The sequence below is a fragment of the Macaca mulatta genome, chromosome 1, assembly GCF_049350105.2.
Source record: "Macaca mulatta isolate MMU2019108-1 chromosome 1, T2T-MMU8v2.0, whole genome shotgun sequence".
Taxonomy (NCBI): domain Eukaryota; kingdom Metazoa; phylum Chordata; class Mammalia; order Primates; family Cercopithecidae; genus Macaca; species Macaca mulatta.
In genome coordinates, this window is record NC_133406.1 from 70044223 (window position 1) to 70064979 (window position 20757).

General features: G+C 38.9%; 1 protein-coding gene across 2 annotated transcripts in view; it reads left to right on the forward strand.

The window, feature by feature from the left end:
- PPP2R5A (protein phosphatase 2 regulatory subunit B'alpha) overlaps positions 1 to 20757 on the forward strand; it is a 76327-nt gene that overhangs the window by 20607 nt on the left and 34963 nt on the right. For both annotated transcript variants that reach the window (NM_001257639.1, XM_077994849.1), the window contains exon 2: positions 19976 to 20172. In NM_001257639.1, the coding sequence (NP_001244568.1) occupies positions 19976 to 20172 (197 nt within the window). The remainder of the gene's footprint in view (positions 1 to 19975; positions 20173 to 20757) is intronic.

Sequence of the window (20757 nt, forward strand, 5' to 3'; positions counted from 1 at the left end):
CTGCCAGCTCCGCCTCCTGGGTTCAGGCCATTCTCCTGCCTCAGCCTCTGGAGTAGCTGGGAATACAGGTGCCCGCCACCACGCTCAGCTAATTTTTTGTATTTTTAGTAGAGATGGGGTTTTACCATGCTAGCCAGGATGCTCTTGATCTTCTGACCTTGTGATCCACCTGCCTCGGCCTCCCAAAGTGCTGGGATTACAGGCGTGAGCCACCGCGTCCGGCCAGTAGATATTTCTTTTCTTTTTTTTTTTTTTTTGAGACAGAGGCTCGCTCTGTCGCCCAGGCTGGAGTGCAGTGGCCGGATCTCAGCTCACTGCAAGCTCCGCCTCCCGGGTTCACGCCATTCTCCTGCCTCAGCCTCCCGAGTAGCTGGGACTACAGGCGCCCGCCACCTCGCTCGGCTAGTTTTTTATGTATTTTTAGTAGAGACGGGGTTTCACCGTGTTCGCCAGGATGGTCTCGATCTCCTGACCTTGTGATCCGCCCGTCTCGGCCTCCCAAAGTGCTGGGATTACAGGCTTGAGCCACCGCGCCCGGCCTGATATTTCTTTAATGTAGCACAACTTTCCTCCCATCTCCTCGTTTGTGCTGTTATTAGCAAATACATTATATTTCTATATATTAACCGTCCAACGATACATTATATAATACTATTTTATGTAATGGCTGTTAAAATCAGGTAAGAGAAGAAAGAAAACTAGGCATTTATAATGTACTTTATAATTACATAATTACCTTTACTGGTGCTCTGTGTTTTTAAATATAGATTTCAAACTATCATTGGTGGTCATATGCTTTGAGTCTGAAGGAAATCCTTTAGTGTTTCTTATAAGGTAGACCAGCTAGCAAAACATTCTCTGTTTTTATTTATTTAGGAATGTCTTCATTTTGCCTTCTTTTTTTTTTTTTTTTTTTGAGATGGAGTCTCTCCTCTCTGTCGCCCAGGCTGGAGTGCAGTGGCGCAATCTTGGCTCACTGCAAGCTCCGCCTCCCGGGTTCACACCATTCTCCTGCCTCAGCCTCCTAAGTAGCTGGGACTACAGGCGCCAGCCACCACGCCCAGCTAGTTTTTTGTACTTTTTAGTAGAGACGGGGTTTCACCGTGTTAGCCAGGATGGTCTCGATTTCCTGACCTCGTGATCCGCCCGTCTCAGCCTCCCAAAGTGCTGGGATTACAGGCGTGAGCCACCGTGCCCGGCCTTTGCCTTCATTTTTTAAAGATTTAAATACTTTTCGAGATAAGGTCTCACTCTAGTGCCCAGGCTGGAGTGCAGTGGTGCAATCTTGGCTCACTGCAACCTCTACCTCTCGAGCTCAAGTTATCTTCTTGCCTCAGCCTCTAAGAAGTTATCTTCTTGCCTCAGAATATCTGCCACCACACCTGGCTAATTTTTGTATTTTTTGTAGAGACAGGGTCTCAACTGTTGCTCAGGCTGATCTTGAGCTCCTGAGCTCAAGCAGTCCAGCTGCCTCAGCTCCCAAGCCTTCAGTTTTGAAAGATCGTTTTATTGGATACAGGATTTTTGGTAACAGTTTTTTTTTTCTTTGAGCATTTTGAATATGTTATTCCACTGTTTTCTGGCCTCAGTTGTTTTTGCTAAGAAGTTAGTTGTTAATCTTAGCCCTTGAAAGTAACTAGTTGTTTTTCTCTTGCTGCTTTCAAGGTTTTCTCCTTGTCTTTGACTTTCATCATTTTTACCGTGATGTTTATTTGTGGATCTTGTTGAGTTTATCCTTCTTGGAGTTTCTTGTGTTAGGTTTGTGTTATTCAATACATTATGTTGGTACACTTTTTTTTTTTTTTTTGAGATGGAGTCTTGCTCTGTTGCCCAGGCTGGAGTACAGTGGCATGATCTTGGCTCACTGCAACCTCTGCCTCCCAGATTCAAGTGATTCTCCTGCCTCACCCTCCTGAGTAGTTGGGTCTACAGGCACCTGCCACCATGCCTGGCTAAGTTTTGTACTTTTAGTAGAGATGGGGTTTTGCCATGCTGGCCAGGCTGGTCTCAAACTCCTGACTTCAGGTGATCCTCCCGCCTTGGCCTCCCAAAGTGCTGGGATTACAGGCGTGAGCCACCACACCCGGCTGTATGTTGTTACACTTAATGGTGTCCTACAGGTCTCTGAATCTGTTCATTTTTCTTCATTCTTTTTTCTTTCTGTTCTTCAGATTGCATAATTTCTATTGATGTATTTTCAGGTTCCCCAATTCTTTCTAATGCCAGTTCGCATCTCCTCATGGGTCCCTTTAGTTTATTTTGCTGTTATGTCTTTCAACTCCAGGATTTGCATTTGATTCCTTTTTTTTTTTTTTTGTAAATTCTATCTCTTTATGATATGCTCTATTTGATGTGACATTGTCATCGTACCTTTCTTTACTGTTTAATCATAGTTTAGTTCTTTGAACATATTTATAATGACTACTTTAAAGTCATATGTTATGTTAAATCCAACATATGGTCACTCTCACAAGCAGGTTCTACAACCTTCTTTTTTTCTGGCACATGGGTTATACTTTTCCTGTTTCTTTGTCCCTTTTGTTATTAACTGGACATTTAAAATAACAGGTATCCAACCTTTTGGCTTCCCTGGGCCACATTGGGAGAATTGTCTTGGGCCACACATAAAATACACTAACACTAACAATAGCTGACGAGCTAAAAGAAAAAAAACAGTCCATGCATAATTTTTGTGATACCCACCACCACAGATAAGCAAAAAGGTCCTCGCATCCTAAGGGTTGGACTCGGCTGTTTTAAATAATATATGGTAGCAAGTCTGGGTATCAACCTTGTTATTGTCACTTGTTTATTTGTTTAGTGACTGGGTGTAGTTTTCCCCCATACGTTGTAAAGCCTCTGATCTTGTTCCTCAGAGAGGTACAGCTTTGGATATGCCCAGGCACCTTGGGATGACAGTGGTTTTGGCAGGGTTCTCTTTGTCTTTTCCTGACCATACTGCCAGCTGTTAAGTTCCATTGATTTTCAGCTGATTCTCAATTGTTTTCAATAATGCTTTGGGGCACACATTGTTCTATGGATTAATCCAATCAAATCCAGGCTCCTTTGAAGGAATAGTTCCCAAGGTCAGTGTGTGGTGATATTTGTTCTAACATCCACACTGCTGGGTTTTATTTTTATTTTTTATTATTTTTTATTTTTTTGGTCTCTCCTGAAAAATAGCCTACAGTTTAGTCTGTATCCTCATTGAATTTACAAATTTCACCATTATCTTTCACCAAAACCTCCACTGTTTTTAAGAGTACCCTTAGGCTTGAACTTTTTTTTTAATGCCCTGTTGTAAAGAAGTCAGTTGTTCTGAGAAAAGATGAAGAGCTAACTGTTTTATGGCCTACTTCTCCCCCCAGGCAAAATCTCTAGAGTCAAGGCTCTGAGTTAGGGGTGGGGACAATTGTATGCTTCTCTCTGAAACCCTGCTTTAGGAGCAGTTGGGGAAAGTGGGGGCAGTAGCCTGAGGTCTTTTTGGCTTGCCTCTTCCAGTGTGGAATCACCACTTTATAGGCGAGAGCAAAGGTAATTGAGGCCTCAGTATTTTTTAGCAGTGTTGCACAAAAGTTAGAGCCTCTGCCCCATGCGTGGAGGTTGGGCAGAAGAAAGGAGGCCTGCCTTTCAGATGCACTTGTCTAGAACTTATCCTTAGCAACAATAAGTAGCTGTGGAAAGGATGAGAAATGCTGATATGTCCTACTCCTTACCTAAAGATGTCTGGGAGCTAGAAGTAGAGGAGGATCCCTGTGTTCTCGGCTGCCTTTCTACATAGCAGAGCCAAGGGGGAAGGAGCAGTCTTGGTTAAAATATAGTCATGTGCTGCATAACGATGTTTTGGTCCATGATGTGGTATATAGGATGGTGGTCCCATAATATTACAATGGAGCTGAAAAATTCCTATCCCCTAGTGATGTAGCTTTAGCTCATAGAACAAGGTGTGACTCACGTGTTTATGGTGATGCCAGTCTAAAAAAACCAACTGCACTATCATATAAAAGTATATATACATATACAATTATGTACAATACATAATACTTGATAATAAATGTTACTGGCTTATGTATTTATTATACTATTTTTTATCATTATTTTAGAGTGTACTCCTTCTACTTATTTAAAAAAAAAGTAAAAAAAAAGTTAGCTGTAAAACAGCCTCAGGCAGGCCCTTCAGGAGGTTTTCTAGAAGATGTGGAGATGAGACAGTGATGTGGATGATCCTGATCGTCTGTAGGCCTAAGCCAATATGTGTTTGTGTCTTAGTTTTTAACAAAAAAGTTTGAAAAGTTAAAAAGTCTGAAAAATAGAAAAAAGCTTATAGACTACTGATAGAAAAAATATTTTTATACAGCTGTACAGTGTGTGTGTTTTAAGCTATGTTATTGCAAAAGAGTAAAAAAGCTAAAATTTTAAAGTTTATATAAAGTAAAAAAGTTACAGTAAGCTAAGGTTATTATTGGAGAAAGAAAATGTTTTCAATAAATTTAGGGTAGCCTAAGTATACAGTTTATAGAGTCTGTAGTAGTGTGCAATAATGTCCTAGGCCTTCACATTCACTTACCACTTACTCCTCCAGATCACCTTCCAGTCTTGTAAGCTCTATTCATGTTAAGTGCCATTTTTAAATCTTTTATACCATATTTTTTATCATACCTTTCTATATTTGGATACACTTACAAATTGCCTATAGTATTTAGTATAGTAGCATGCTTACAGGTTTGTAGCCTAGGAGTCGTAGGTTCTACCATATAACCTAGGCGTGTAGTAGGCTGTGCCATCTAAGTTTGTGTAATACATTCTGTGATGTTCACACAATGATGAAACCGCCTGAGGATGCATTCTCAGAATGTATTTCTGTCGTTTTAAGTGATGCATGACTGTACCACTAGCTCTTGCTATTCTAACCAAATTTTCATAGATATTCCTGAATAAATGTTTTTTTGCTGTTTGCCCTTAGGACCATTTCAGAGGCTATAAAAATGGCTGTTTTAAACATAACTTCTATCAGTTTCCCTGGTGAGTAGGTCTGTGGAACTTCTCACCTTGTCTTGTCAGAAGTTGATATCCCTCTGGACTACAATGTTAGCTTTTTTTTGTAGTAATAATTAGTACTTTCGCCTTATTTAGGACTTCATAGCTTTCAGGTACATAATCATGCGAATAAATCTGAAAACCTAAGAGGAAATGGGAAAATTCCTTGAAATAAACAGCTTTCTGAAACGGACACAAGAAGAAACAAAAATCTGAATAGTTGCATACCTATTTGACTGATTCCTAATTTAAAACCCCAAGAGGGAAATTACAAGAAAATTATAGACCAACATCCCTTATGAACATAGTTTTTTTTGTCTTTTTTTTTTGTTTTTTGTTTTTTTGAGACGGAGTCTCTCTCTGTCCCTCAGGCTGGAGTGCAGTGGCGGGATCTCGGCTCACTGAAGGTTCCGCCTCCCGGGTTCACGCCATTCTCCTGCCTCAGCCTCCCGAGTGGCTGGGAGTACAGGTGCCCGCCACCACGCCCGGCTAATTTTTTTGTATTTTTAGTAGAGACGGGGTTTCACTGTGTTAGCCAGGATGGTCTCGATCTCCCGACCTCGTGATCTACCCGCCTCTGTCTCCCAAAGTGCTGGGATTATAGGCGTGAGCCACCACGCCCAACTTGAACAATAAAGTTGTATACAAAATATTAACAAATTGAATTTGAAATATATAAATAGAATGCAATATTTTGATCATGTGGGATTTATGCCAGGAATGCAAGGCTGGTTTTACATTAAAAAAAGTTTTGTTACATAAATAGAATAAAATAAAAAGTATCACTTCAACATAAATAGAGAAAATAGAAAGTTCCTTCTCTGTATAGTTGCCTTCTCTTTAATACTTTTCTATGCAAATCCTAGCCACCTCAGTAGCCCTATCTGTAGTCTTTATTTTGCTCATTAAATCTGCTTGTTCTTTTAGGGATTTTTTTTTCCTGTGCCTTCTCTCTTCTGGAGAGCCCTAGCAGGTAGGAAGCTGGTGTGATTGTGGGGCTTTGTTTTCCTTCCCACAGGGATCACAGTCCTCTACTGCCTGTTTCCAGCATCTGAAAACTATTGTTTTATATATTTTGTTCAGTTTTTAGTAGTTTACAGTGGGAAGGTTAGTCTTCTAGAAGAAGTCTTGCCCACACTTTTTGTCATTCTTACCCAATAGGTATAAAGTGATGTATGACATTTCATGTATAAATTCATGTATACCGTTCATACATACTTACATTTTTTTGGTTACCAGTGTGGTTGAATATCTTTTCATATGCTTATCAGTCATTTATGTTTCATGTGACCTTTTTTTCCTATAGATTTTGTTTTTTTTCTTAATGATTTGTAGGTGTTCTTTTGTACACTCTGTATACCAATTTCTTGTCCACATTTAATTTTTTAGTTCTCTTGGGACTAATTTTTGTGTGTGAAGGGTCTAATTTTAATTTTTTTCATATGAGTAGTTGGAATAATTTATTGAATTTTAAATATTTCCTACTGCCTTTTTTTTTTTTTTTTTTTTAAAACACCAGCCCTATTATATACTAACCTTTTGTATGTGTATGCTGGCATGTTTCTAAGTGCCTTATTTTTTTTTCCTCAGTGGTCTGTAAATTCCTGCACAATACCATGTGGTTTTAATTACTAAATGTGGTAAGATGACTCTTCCCTTCTTCATCTTCTTAAAAATCATCTTGGCTATTCTTTTTCACTTTATTTTTCCAGGCGCATTTTTAAGAACAACTCTAATGGTTCCACCAAAATACCCTATTGAGAATTTAATCTGAATTGTGTTCCTTGTATAGATTCATAGGGGGAAAACATTGATTCTTCTCACCCATGAATATAGTATATCTCCATTTATTTATCTCTTTAATACATTTCAAGAATGTTTTATAATTATATTCATAAGAGCCTTGCTTGTTTTTCATTAGACTTCTCAGATTCATTGCCCTTGGAACACAGTCACCATATTAGGAGGGAGCTCAGACCGCATGGAGAGGTTATATGTTGGAGGTTCTGGTACTAGCCCCAGGTAGTCTGTCAGTCAAAAGCCATCAACTACCAGACACATATGAGTGATTTAGCCTTCTCAGAATTCCATCCTCTAGCTTTCTAGTCCTTTAGCTGAGGCCTTAGACATCATGGGGCAGAGATAAGGTATTCCTGTTCTGTCCTTTCTGAATCCCTGACACAAATTGAGAAAGGTAGTGTTTTGTTTTGTTTTGTTTTGTTTTAAATTAAGATGGGTTCTTGCTTTGTTGCCCAGGCTAGAGTGCATGATCACAGCTTACTGCAGTTTCAACCCTCTGGCCTCAAGTGATCCACTTCAGCCTCCAAGTAGCTGGAACTACAGGTGTGTGCCATCAAGCCTAATTTTTTTTTTTTTTTTGAGATGGAGTCTCGCTGCAATGCCCAGGCTGAAGTGCAGTGGCTCAGTCTCTGCTCACTGCAACCTCCGCTTCCCGGGTTCAAGCTATTATCCTGCCTCAGCCTCCTGAGTAGCTGGGACTACAGGCACATGCCACCATGCCTGGCTAATTTTTTTTTGTATTTTAGTAGAGATGGGGTTTCACCATATTGGCCAGGTTGGTCTCAACTCCTGACTTGAAGTGATCTGCCCGCCTCAGCCTCCCAAAGTGCTGAGATTACAGGCATGAGCCACTGTGCCCAGCCAAGTCTGGCTAAATTTTAAATTTTTTGTAGAGACAAGTTCTCGCTATGTTGCCCAAGTTGGTCTTCAGCTCCTGGGCTCAAGCAGTTCTCCTGCCTCAGCCTCCCAAAGTGTTGGGATTACAGGCATAAGCCACCACGCCCAGCCCATTAATTGTTTTAAGCCGCAGAGTTTTGGGATAATTTGTTACTAAGAATAGAAAATGAATACCCCAGGCATCATTATGCTTATGATTTGGCTTGTTTTATAAGTTTCCTATGGGAACACATAATCAGAATATTCTAATATAGTATATGGGGAATAGTTTCTCATCCTGGATTAATAAATTGGTATTTATTACTGTTTTGTGAGCTTGGGGAATTTGTGTTATGTATGATTTTAAAAAACAGCTGAGTTTGTAAGGCAGAGGAATAGACTCAGACATTGAAAATTCATCATGAACACTAAGCTCCTTGGGAAACTGGACTTACTCTCTTTTGAGGGTATACTAACATCCCTGCATGGTTGAGAATGAGGTTTCATTTTGCGTGACATTTCTGTAGTCAGATATATGTTACACAGAGTTAAAACACCCAAACTTGTCTTGAAGACCTCTTAATTTAGTTGTACAGTCTTCCTAAGTAGGTTTCATAAATTGACATTCAAGAACATAATGTAAAACTTCTTTGCAGCATTTTCCTAAAAATTCTAATTTACTTCAAAAAATTCTCACAAAGTTTGCTAATATTGAATGAGTCATTGAAATAAGCCAGGCTATGTACTCAACTATATAGATTATTTCTCTGATATTTTCATTTTATGTAAATATGAAGTATACATACATCTCATTGTATTGTGCTTCACTTTATTGCATTTCCCAGATATTGTGGGTTTTATTTTTTTTAAAACAATGGAAGGTTTTTGCAAACCTGCATTGAGCAAGTCTGTTGGTCCCATTTTTCCAATAGCATGTGCTAACTTTGTGTGTCTGTGTCACGTTTTGGAGATTCTCGCAATATTACAAACTTTTGCATTATTCTATCTATTATGGTCGTCTCCGATTAGTGATCTTTAATGTTACTATTGTAATTGTTTTGGGGCATCATGAACCATACCCATATAAGATGTCAAACTTAATCAGTAGGTATTGTTTGTGTTCTGACGGCTCCACCAACCAGCCATTTCCTGGTCTCTCTTCCTCTCCTTGGGCCTCCCTATTCCCAATGAAATACCTCTGCAATGGCTGCTAAGTGTTGAAGTGAAAGGAGAGTCTCACACCTCACTTTAAATCAGAAACTAGAAATGATTAAGCTTAGTGAGGAAGGCATGTTGAAAGCTGTGATTGGCCAAAAGCTAGGCCTCTTGTACCAAATAGCTAAGTTGTGAATGCAAAGGAAAAACTCTTGAAGGACATTAAAAGTGCTACTCCAGTGACCACATGCATGATAGGAAAGCAGAACAGTCTTACTGCTGATTTGGAGAAAGTTTGAGTGGTCTGAATAGAAGATCAAACAGCCATAACATTTCCTTAAGCCAAAGCCTAATCCAGAACATGTCTAAAAATGCCCTTCCTGAACCTCTGTACTTAATTGATAGTTGACTAGTTATAGAGTTCTAGACTGGCATTAGAATTCTAATAGGATAGCCCCATTATCTTCTGGCATGACTTTTTGCTGATAAGAAATTCCATGGATATTTAACCTCTGATTCCTTTGTGGATGACTTTTTTTTTTTTTTTTTTTAAATCTGAAAGCTTTTATTCTTCTCTCCTGGGCATCTGAATTTTCAGTGATGTGCTGAATTATCCCTTTGGGATCATGTTTTTCTCTGTATTTGGTTTTATGTCATGTTGTAGTTTTTCCTTGAATGTCTGGTGATCCTTTATTTTCCATTAATATGTATGGATAAACAAAAAATTACTGTAAGAGTTGGTTGGGGTTTATTGATTATCTGGTTTTGTTTAGAGTAATTGGTTAGGGAACTAGTTAAATGTTGGAATGTAGGAATCCTCCTCTGGCACTATTCAGTTTCGGTAGGGAAGAACCTTCTAATTTTCTTGCCTGAAGCATGAATGCTTGACTGTCTTTTGGAATGGGATGGTAGACTCTTCAGCAAATCCAGACTTTTATTTAATCCCCCATTTTAGTTCATGTCTTGATCCTTTCCTCTGTTTCACTAGATATTTCTTAATCTTGAACTAATCTGAAGTTCTGTAGGACCCTTGTCTGTATTCCCGCTAATCTGAAGTTTCTGTAGGACCCTTGTCTGTATTCCCCCTTCTTTTTATTCTAGGACGTGACTTCCTCTTAGTTTTGCCAGTTACCACTTCTCCACCTACTTTGAGTTTTCCCTGAAATTTGTTGAAGTCTCTTGCCTAAGGGCCTATTCTTCTGTTCTCTGTTACTGTGGGTTTTTATCTTTTTTTTTTTTTTTTTGGTGGGGGGGGTCTACTTTTATTTTAGAGAGAAGGAGAGAAAATAAACAAAATTGCCATTTTTAACTGATATGTACTGTGAATCTCTAATGGGTAACGATTTAGGATACAGCTTTTAAAGGAACATTTGATATTTCAAAAACAGTATTCTCATACTTGTTCACCTTACATTCTAGGTGGTTTAAGTCCTAGCTTCAGTACAAATTTGCTTTATGATCTTGGGCATGCTGTGTAGTGTGGGAACCTGAAGTACTTCACATATTGTAAAGCAATGGTTTTCAAACTCTTTTTGACTGTAAACTATAGTGAGAAATACATTTTACTTCACAACTTACATAATTCCATGACATAATATCCTTACGTGCAATGCACTCTGATTTTTTTTTTTTTAAACTCTGGTTGTGACCCACTAACTTGATCTTACTGCCCGCCAATGGTGTGCAACCTACACTTTGAAAAACAGTATACTAGAGCAGTGTTTCTTAAAAATGTGAGCCAGGGCCAGGTTCAGTGGCTCATGCCTATATTCCCAGCATTTTAGGAGGCCAAGGCGGGCGAATCACAAGGTCAGGAGTTTGAGACCAGTCTGACCAAGATGGTGAAACCTCATCGCTACTAAAAATACAAAAATTAACTGAGCGTGGTAGTGGCACCTGTAGTCCCAGGTACTTGGGAGGCTGAGGCAGGAGAATCACTTGAACCCGGGAGGCAGAGGTTGCAGTGAGCTGAGACTCAGTCTCAAAAAAAAAAAAAAAAAAAAGTGTGAGCCAGATATATTTTCAAGTTGAGTATTGAAAAAAACGTAAGAATTTAGGAAAAACCTAGCAGGGCTTTTGTGAGTTTTAAAAGGTGTGTTAATAATCCTCCAGAGGTGAAATTCTGCCCTTCCCTAGAGTTATCTTGAGTCACCCTTGGCTTGAGGCCATGCAGGGATTTTTACAGTGTTGAGAATTATCTTTAGTGAGATCAAGTGGCAGTCATAATAAATTGAAATACAGTTTAAAATGTGCTTTAAAAACACATCTTTTAGCCAAATTTAAATTAATTATGTATTTAGCAAAGCAAAGCATATCTGTTTTTTTAAAAAGATAATTCCTAGATTGTGCAGTTTGTTGTACCTTTCATAATATTCATGCAGAGCTCTTTATATTGTGGATTTAGTGATATTTTCTAGAAGAATGCTGTTTTTAAATTTTATTTTTTATTTTTGGAAGAATGCTTTTAATAAATCCTAACTCTGATGCTGAAGAGATGACCACAAATTGATGCTGCAGGTTATTACATATATTAAGTAAGTGCGTAGTCAAATTTCCTTGAGGCAACACAAAGACTTAAGGCATTGGAAATGGTTAAATATGATATACCATGATAGTAGATAGTAGTCTGAATTGTTCCTTGGTAAATACTTGGGAAGACCAAAATACAGTTGGCCCTCCATATCTGTGGGTTCCATATCTGTGGATTCAACCAACCTTGGATCAAAAATACTCCAGGGGAGGGAGGAAGAGTCTATACAGAATATGTACAGACTTTTTTTCAGCTCATTATTCCTTAGATAATATAGTATAACAACTGTTTACATAGCATTTACATTGTGTTAGGTGTAAGTAATATAGACATGATTTAAAAAAGTATACAGGAGGCTATGCATAGGTTGATGGAAATACTAGACCATTTTACATGAGGGACTTGAGCATCCTCAGATTTTGGTATCCAGGGGAGTCCAGGAACTTGTCCCCATGGATAATGCAGATCAACTGTATACTTATAAGTTTACATGTACGACATTCTCTTCATTTAAATAGAGGTCACTAGGACCTTAAATACGCATCCCTTATTTACTCATTTGTTTATACATTTTGGAAGAAATCAGCATCCATTTGAAACAGATATATGTCATCGGTTCAAGAAAACCTGGTTAAAATTGTCCCAACAAAACTTGGACCTCTTATAATAATTAAATTCAGAGTGACTGAGCAAACTACTGTGTTGTAGTACTCAGGGCATGATCCAAAAGTTACCTTGTCAGCCACAACTCTAGTTGCTGATGATGCAGCGCTGTAAGGTGGTGTGAATTTTTCCTGTGAACTTGTTTGTTTCTAAAGACGTTTTCATTTTTAAACCTTTAAGTGAAATTCTGATAGAAAATATCAGCATCTCTTGCAGGGAGAATGCCAGGTGAGCAAGCTGTCACCGTAGGAATCAGAATGGATGTTATCATCCGTAGTGAGAATGGCAAATGGATAATCAGCATCAGCCCAATTGCCAGACTGAAACATCATTATGACAGACTTCATTTGCAAGAATTCTTAAAACAGAGAAGCTGAAGAATAAAGTGGCCAGTGCAGATATTGTCTGTGCTTTTTACATTTAACAGATTTATTATGTGTTCTTTTTCTTTTCTTTTTTTTTTGAGACAAAGTTTTGCTCTCGTTGCCTAGGTCGGAATGCAATGGTGTGATCTCAGCTCACTGCAACCTCTGCCTCCCGGGTTCAAGCGATTCTCCTGCTTCAGTCTCCCAAGTAGCTGGGATTACAGATGTGCACCACCACGCCCGGCTAACATTTTGTATTTTTAGTAGAGGTGGGGTTTCACCATGTTGGCCAGGCTGGTCTCAAACTCCTGACCTCAGGTGATCCGCCCGTCTCAGCCTCCCAAAGTGCTGGGATTACAGGCGTGAGCCACCATGCCTGGCCTATGTGCTCTTTTTCTTACAGATTGTTACTCATGTTTATGAAAAATAACAAGAAGATAGGCTGATCTTTTTTCAACCTATTTATATTTTCTGCTCTTTTTTCTTATGAGAAAATTCAGTGTTACTGTTTCACAAATGTACTAGAGTTGGGACATATTAAGCATCTACAAATGCAAAATATTTCGTAATTTTTTAAATAATGAAAACTATGATTACCATCTTTTCTTACAGGATAACTACCATAAAAATGTTTTTGACCTATATAAAAATGTTGCATGTCTTGAACCTACAAGTAGGCCAACCAGCAGTACATAACAGCAGCTTCTCTTCTCTCATTTAACCGTTTACAGTATGGCTTACTCTTCACAACTGTTTTACCTTAGCTGCCAAGAAACTTAGTAAAAACAAAAGCCCTTAAATATAGCAGTCAAATATCTTGTAAAGCTTTCTTGCATTTAATTAATTGTGATTTCATTTTTTAAATTTATTTTCTTTTCTTTTTTTTTTTTTTGAGATGGAGTCTTGCTCTGTTGCCCAGGCTGGAGTGCAGTGGCAGGATCTGGGCTCACTGCAAGCTCCACCTCCCGGGTTCACACCATTCTCCTGCCTCAGCCTCCTGAGTAGCTGGGACTACAGGCTCCCGCCACCACGCCCGGCTAATTTTTTTTATTTTTAATAGAGACAGGGTTTCACCGTGTTAGCCAGGATAGTCTCGATCTCCTGACCTCGTGATCCGCCCACTTCAGCCTCCCAAAGTGCTGGGATTACAGGCATGAGCCACTGCTCCCGGCCCTCTGATTTCATTTTTAATTTTTCTGTTTATATTTAATCTTGTAAGCACTCTTGAATTCTTTTTGATTCCAGATTGTGTGGAGAGTAGTCAGTATAGATGTGGTAAATATATACTGTGGTAGTACCTTTTCCGTTTTGCCTGATAGCATTACTTTCTGTGTTCTGTATCTTCCCTTCTCAACTTGCTTCTAGTCTTTTGAAGGCAGGAAATCATCTCTTTCAGAATTTGCTTCAAAAGATTGTTGTGAGAGTGAAATTAGTGCATATAAAACACTTAGAATTGTCTTTGGAATGAAGTACTAACGTTAGCAGTAGTACTGTATTTTAATATGGAGCACAGCAGACTGCTCAATAGACGTTATGTACTTAATGGGAAGGGTTTAGTAGGAAAAGATCTTTCTATATCATAATACCTAAAAATAATCAAGAATTGGAAACTTCTGTTTTAACCCAGAGCCAGTGGAGTTGTAACATTAACTGCTTCTAAATACTTCTGATGTTTGGGAGAATTCAGATGTGACCTATCCCACCCAAGCATTATGTAATGCTGGGATATAGTTCTGGGGGAGAAAACACAAAAACAAATTTAAATGCATCTTCAGGCTAAGAAATGGATTACTGAATGGATAAGCTATGGAAAAACATTCATTTCTTTCTGGAGGAGGAGACCCAAGAGTTAGGTGCCCAGAAAAAGTCTTTTTTAAAAAATGTGTAGGCCGGGCGCGGTGGCTCAAGCCTGTAATCCCAGCACTTTGGGAGGCCGAGACGGGCGGATCACGAGGTCAGCAGATCGAGACCATCCTGGCTAACCCGGTGAAACCCCGTCTCTACTAAAAAATACAAAAAACTAGCCGGGCGAGGTGGCGGGCGCCTGTAGTCCCAGCTACTCGGGAGGCTGAGGCAGGAGAATGGCGTAAACCCGGGAGGCCGAGCTTGCAGTGAACTGAGATCCGGCCACTGCACTCCAGCCTGGGCGACATAGCGAGACTCTGTCTCAAAAAAAATAAAATAAAATAAAATAAAAAATGTGTAACATGGGGCTGGGCATGGTTGCTCTCCCCTGTAATCCCAGCACTTTGGGAGGCTGAGGCGGGTGGATCACGAGGTCAGGAGATGGTGACCAGCCTGACCAACATGGTGAAATGCCATCTCTACTAAAAATACAAAAATTAGCCGGGCGTGGTGGTGAGTGCCTGTAATCCCAGCTACTTGGGAGGCTGAGGCAGGAGAATCTCTTGAACCTGGGAGGCGGAGGTTGCAGTGAGCAGAGATTGTACCACTGCACTCCAACCTGGGTGACAGAACGAGACTCCGTCTCAAAAAAAAAAAAAAAGAGTAACATGTTCTTAAACCTACTATGATTGTGCTTAATGATGGGGCTATGTACTGAGAAATTCATTATTAGACAGTTTTGTCATTGTGCAAGCATCATAGAGTATACTTCCACAAACTTAAATGGTATAGCTTACTACACATCTAGGCTGTGTACAAACCTGCACAGCATGTTACTGTTTGAATACTGTAGGCAATTTGAAAAGTAAGTATATGTGTATCTAAACAAGAAAAAGTACAGTAAAAATACGGTTTATATGGGACCACCATTACATATGCAGTCTGTTGTTGACAAAACTTTGTTATGCGGTGCATGACTGTATTTTCCAATCCTGAAAGTTATTTTGTGTCTTTTTTTGTGCTAGCCACAGGCTACTTAGCCTGTAGTGTTAGAAAAACAGACTTTCCATTTGTATTTCACCTTGAAATATATGCACTCATGTTCATGATTGTTATCTCAATCCATTTAATTCTACCATCAAGGTAGATTGTTCATAAAAATGGTCATTACGATTCTTTTTTTTTTTTTTAAACATAGTCTCACTTTGTTACCCAGGCTGGAGTGCAGTGGTGCAATCTTGGCTCACTGCAAGCTCTGCGTCCCAGGTTCATGCCATTCTCCTGCCTCAGCCTCCCGAGTAGCTGGGATTACAGGCACCCAACACCATGCCTGGCTAATATTTTGTATTTTTAGTAGAGACAGGGTTTCACCATGTTAGCCAGGATGGTCTTGATCTTCTGACCTTGTGATCTGCCCGCCTAGGCCTCCCAAAGTGCTGGGATTACAGGCACGACCGCACGCGGCATTATTAATTCTTAAACATAGGCATGTTGTAGTAATTCATTATTTATGTCACTGTTAATAGCCAGCACCAATTTTGAACTTCTCCTTGTTCAGTAGACTGTTTTTCAGTGCAGTATCTTTATTCTTTAAATTCAGAGAGTTTTTTGAAGCATCAAGTAAGTATTTATTAACTCCTTATATACCCTATCCTAGATAAAAAAGAAATAAAAAGGAAACCCTGCTCAGTGAATAATCCTTCCCCTTGAGGAGCCTGAAATCTTTTGGTGGTTGATGAAAGAAACATCTGTTGAATATAGGCCTAAAGATAATGGGTACTCAAATACATAATTGAGGTTGTGAACACTATAGATCATGAGAGGTGGGAGAGATCATTATATCCTGACCTACCTAAGGGAAATTTTGTGGAGAATGTGAGATTTAAGTTTGTTCTTAAAGGGCAAGTAGGATATGGAAAGATAGGGGAGGAAATCTAGTGAAGTATTTCAGGTAGGGAAAAGACTTTGAACAAACACACGGCCTTTAGAGATTAAGAGAGCTGGTTTCACATTGAGGAGGTGGTAGTGGGAGGAAGGAGAGAAGAGGACTGGCTATATAAGGTATTCACATAATTGAAGTGGGATCTTGTGTGAGTTTGTATTACTATTAGCGTTAGGGAGAAAGAGTTAAAATATATCTTAAAACTCTGTTAGAATGCAGCCTCTCAAGGTATGGCAACTATTTCACCAAGTCATCATTATGGAATTTATATTAATTATAAAGATATATATTATAAAATAAAGCCATATATTAAGGATATAGATATCTTTGAAAATAGATAACTATAAAGATACTACTGAATAACTGACAAAACTATAGGGATTTCCTGTACACTATGGATTGAGAAGGATTCTTATAGCCCACATAGTCAACATGTATCTCATTTAGTGTGTAGTACATACATAAGCAGAGGTGTCCATCTTTAGTTTTCAAACTAAGTGGTAATATCAAGCAGACATCTTTTTGTTAGTTGAAATAAATTAAGTATTAGGAGACATCATTTATTAATGGAAATTAAATGCACATAACCATTTTAACTTTAAGGGTAAAAAGCCCCAGAAGATTTAAGAAAAGGGCCATTCAAGAAACAACTGATTTTACAGAGAAGCAGCAGATTCTGCTTAGAATGACTAATGGCCATTTTGGGATAAAAAAAGGTAGTAAACATAAACTGCTGGTTATATGTAGCATGTATGTTGGCTCATGCTTCATTTTCACCCCCAATATAATTAATTTTAATTCTGGGATAAAGACAACTGTTTGACATATTACTTAGTATTAAAAATAGCTGCAAATTTAATTTTTTTAAATCAAATATTTTTTAATCAAAAATCAAAATATTCCCACCTAAGAACAGTTTCATAAAAGGTGATCCTGAATCAGGATGTGGTGGCTCACACCTGTAATCCCAGCACTTTGGGAGGCCGAGGCAGGCAGATCATTCAAGGTCAGGAGTTTGAGACCAGGCTGGCCAACATGGTGAAACTTCATCTCTACTAAAAGAAAATACAAAAATTAGCTGGGCGTGGTGGTGCAGGCCTGTAATCCCAGCTACTTGGGAGGCTTAGGCAGGAGAATTACATGAACCTGGGAGGAGCCGGGGGTTGCAGTGAGCCGAGATCACACCACCACACTCTAGCCTGGGCAACACAGTGAGACTCCGTCTCAAAAAAAAAAAAAAAAAAAAAAGTGACCCTGAATCAAAAACTACCAAATTGGTAGTGAAAAATGTCATATATGTCAATATTACGTGGACTCTGAATGCCAATCTTAGGATTATAGACTTTAGCCTTCATAAAGCAGAGAGTCATTATTGATTTTGGAACAGGAAGTGTTAAATATAAGTTCTTTGTAAGTGTGGAGCTATCTTATTTTACTGGCATAGCCACAAATGAACTGCAGCAAATTCAAGTCTTCATATTTTTACTTCAAAAATCATGTGACTTTTGCTGTTCTTTATAATATATCCACATTTGTTTTATTGTAAAATTATTTAATAATAATTGACCAATGAAAAGAATGTGCCTTATGTCTTGTGACTTTGTGTGAACATGCTTAGAATACCTGACCTACTACAGTTCAGCAGTACCTTATCTAAATCAGCTTTTTTAAGGACAGCAACTTGAATATAATTGAAAGGTAATTTTACCTTTTAGCTTCCTGCCCTGGAGTTAATTACAAAGCATAGGCATTCTTGATTAGGTTACCATCTTTACGAAGATTTTTGCCTGTATCTTTATATAAAGTATGTACTGGTTTTGAATGGAAGAATAGTTTTGTATATTATGAGCTAAATATCAGAGTTGAATTTTTAAATTTTACTCTCAGGAGTTCAATAATCTTAAGTGATTGAGCTAATTGAAGTCCTTGTTTATAGATATGGAAGTTCAGAATTGAAGTTTTATGGTTTTGAAGGTTAGATACAAAAGGATTTAACATTTGTTAGAATCAAATCGATACGATGTGTCCGTATTTTTGTAATAAGTAGAATATAAAACAATAAGCTTTTTTAAATCAAGACTTGAGTCTCACTCTGTGGCCCAGGCTGGAGTGCAGTGGCACTATCTCGGCTCACTGCAACCCCCACCTCCCGCGTTCCAGTGATTGTCCTGCCTCTGCCTTCCCAGTAGTTGGGATTACAGGTGCCCCCCACCACATTCAGCTCATTTTTGTATTTTTAGTAGAGATGGGGTTTCACCATTTGCCCAGGCTGGTCTTGAACTCCTGACCTCAAGTCATCCCCCTGCCTCAGCCTTCCAACGTGCTGGGATTACAGGCATGAGCCACCACACCGGCCCATTTTTTGAGTACCTATTATATGCCAGGTATTGTATTAGATACTAGAAAGATAAAGAGAAGTAGAGAGATAGAAAGACAGAAATAATTAGATAAATAAAACTTGGTTTCTGCATTGATTGATTGAGACGTCGTCTCTGTTGCCCAGACTGGAATGCAGTGGTGCGATCTCGGCTCGCTGCAACCCCAGCCTCCCAGGTTCAAGTGATTCTCTTACCTCAGCTTCCGGAGTAGCTGGGATTACAGGCACGCGCCACCACACCCTGATAATTTTTGTATTTTTAGTAAAGACAGTGTTTTGCCATATTAGCAAGGCTGGTCTCGAACTCCTGACTTCAAGTGATCTGTCTGCCTTGGCCTCCCAAAGTGCTGGGATTACATAGGTGTGAGCCACTGTGCCTGGCTGTTGGTTCCTGCTTTTAGTTGAGGGGTGCTGAATATGTAAAATATAATTGCTGTAAAGCACAGTAAATACTATAATAGGGATATGCACCTAAAACATATTTGGGTAAAAGTGGATAAACCAACCAATTTAGCTTCAGTACCATAAGAAAAGCTTCTGAAAACTACTCCAGCCTGGGCGACAGAGCAAGACTTTGTTTCAAAAAAATAAAAATTAAAAAAAAAAAAGAAGGGACTTATGCTGAAACTTTATAAGTAGGTAGTGTTCCTGGGGTGGGAATGTGGGAAGAAGGGCATTCCAGACAGAGGAAACATTGTGTAACCTTCGGGGAACTGCATAGAGTATGGTTTAACGAAAATGAAAAGGCATGTTGGAAAGGTTAAGAGATGACTCTTGACAGTAGACAGCTGCACTTTGTATACAGCCCAGAGGAGTTTGAACTTTATTATTTAATTATTGGAGTATCGTTGAAAAACATGGAACTTGAGCACACCGACTCTCATTTTGAAGTAGTTTGGAGGGTATGTCAGGAGTGGTAATGATTATGGGAAAAGAGGAGCAATTAGAATATCATTGCTGTAGTCCAGATGAGGCATGGTGAGAGTCTGAAATGACAATGGGAGTGACAAGGATAGATTTCAAATATGTTAAAGACGTTGAATCAATAACATTTAATGATTAGTTGGGCATGGTGGCACATAATCTCCACTACTCTGGAGGCTGAGGCAGGAGGATCACATGAGCCCAGGAGTTTGAGTCTATCTTGGGCAACGTAGCAAGATCACATTTCTTTAAAACAATTTTTTTAATGATTGATTGTGAGTAATCAGAGAGAGAGAAGGGTCCAGTATGAATCCCTGAATGATGGGGTTAGATGGGCACATTTCTCACTAGATTTTTGGAAGAAGTTTTACATATGTGAATAGCTTCTACAAAATTAATAAATATATAAAAGTAACTTCTGAGTAGGTTATTTCTAAGTTTTTCTTTATTTTTATTTATAGATGCCACTTCAAATGAACAACAAGATCTTTTCTGTCAGAAGTTGCAGCAGTGTTGTATACTGTTTGATTTCATGGACTCTGTTTCAGACTTGAAGAGCAAAGAAATTAAAAGAGCAACACTGAATGAACTGGTTGAGTATGTTTCAACTAATCGTGGTGTAATTGTTGAATCAGCGTATTCTGATATAGTAAAAATGGTAAGCCTCTAGACTTATGTTCCTCAGATGTATGTAAATTTAAGATCTGAGGTATAATAATGGATTAATGAGACTGATTTTAAATAAATGTACAATACATCCCCCAAATTTTAAAAAATAGTTCATTTGAAAGATTATCCCATCCATTCCAATGATACCATCATTGCATATACAAGTTTGGGAATTGAGAGAGTCACAGTGGCTGGTGGCTCCCATATTGGATAGTGCAGATCTAGAGCTTAAGAGAAGGATTTAGGCCTGGGATTATACAGATCGATAGGTAATTAACGTCATGGAGGTGAATAGTTACTGAGAACTTTTATTTATTTATTTTTATTTATTTATTTATGTTTTGAGACGGAGTCTCACTCTGTAGCCCAGGCTGGAGTGCAGTGGTGCAGTCTCGGCTCACTGCAACCTCTGCCTCCCGGGTTCAAGCAATTCTCTGCCTCAGCCTCCTGAGTAGCTGGGATTACAGGTGCCCATCACCACCATGCCTGGCCAATTTTTGTATTTTCAGTAGAGATGGGGTTTCACCATCTTGGCCAGGCTGGTCTTGAACTCCTGACATCGTGATCCACCCGC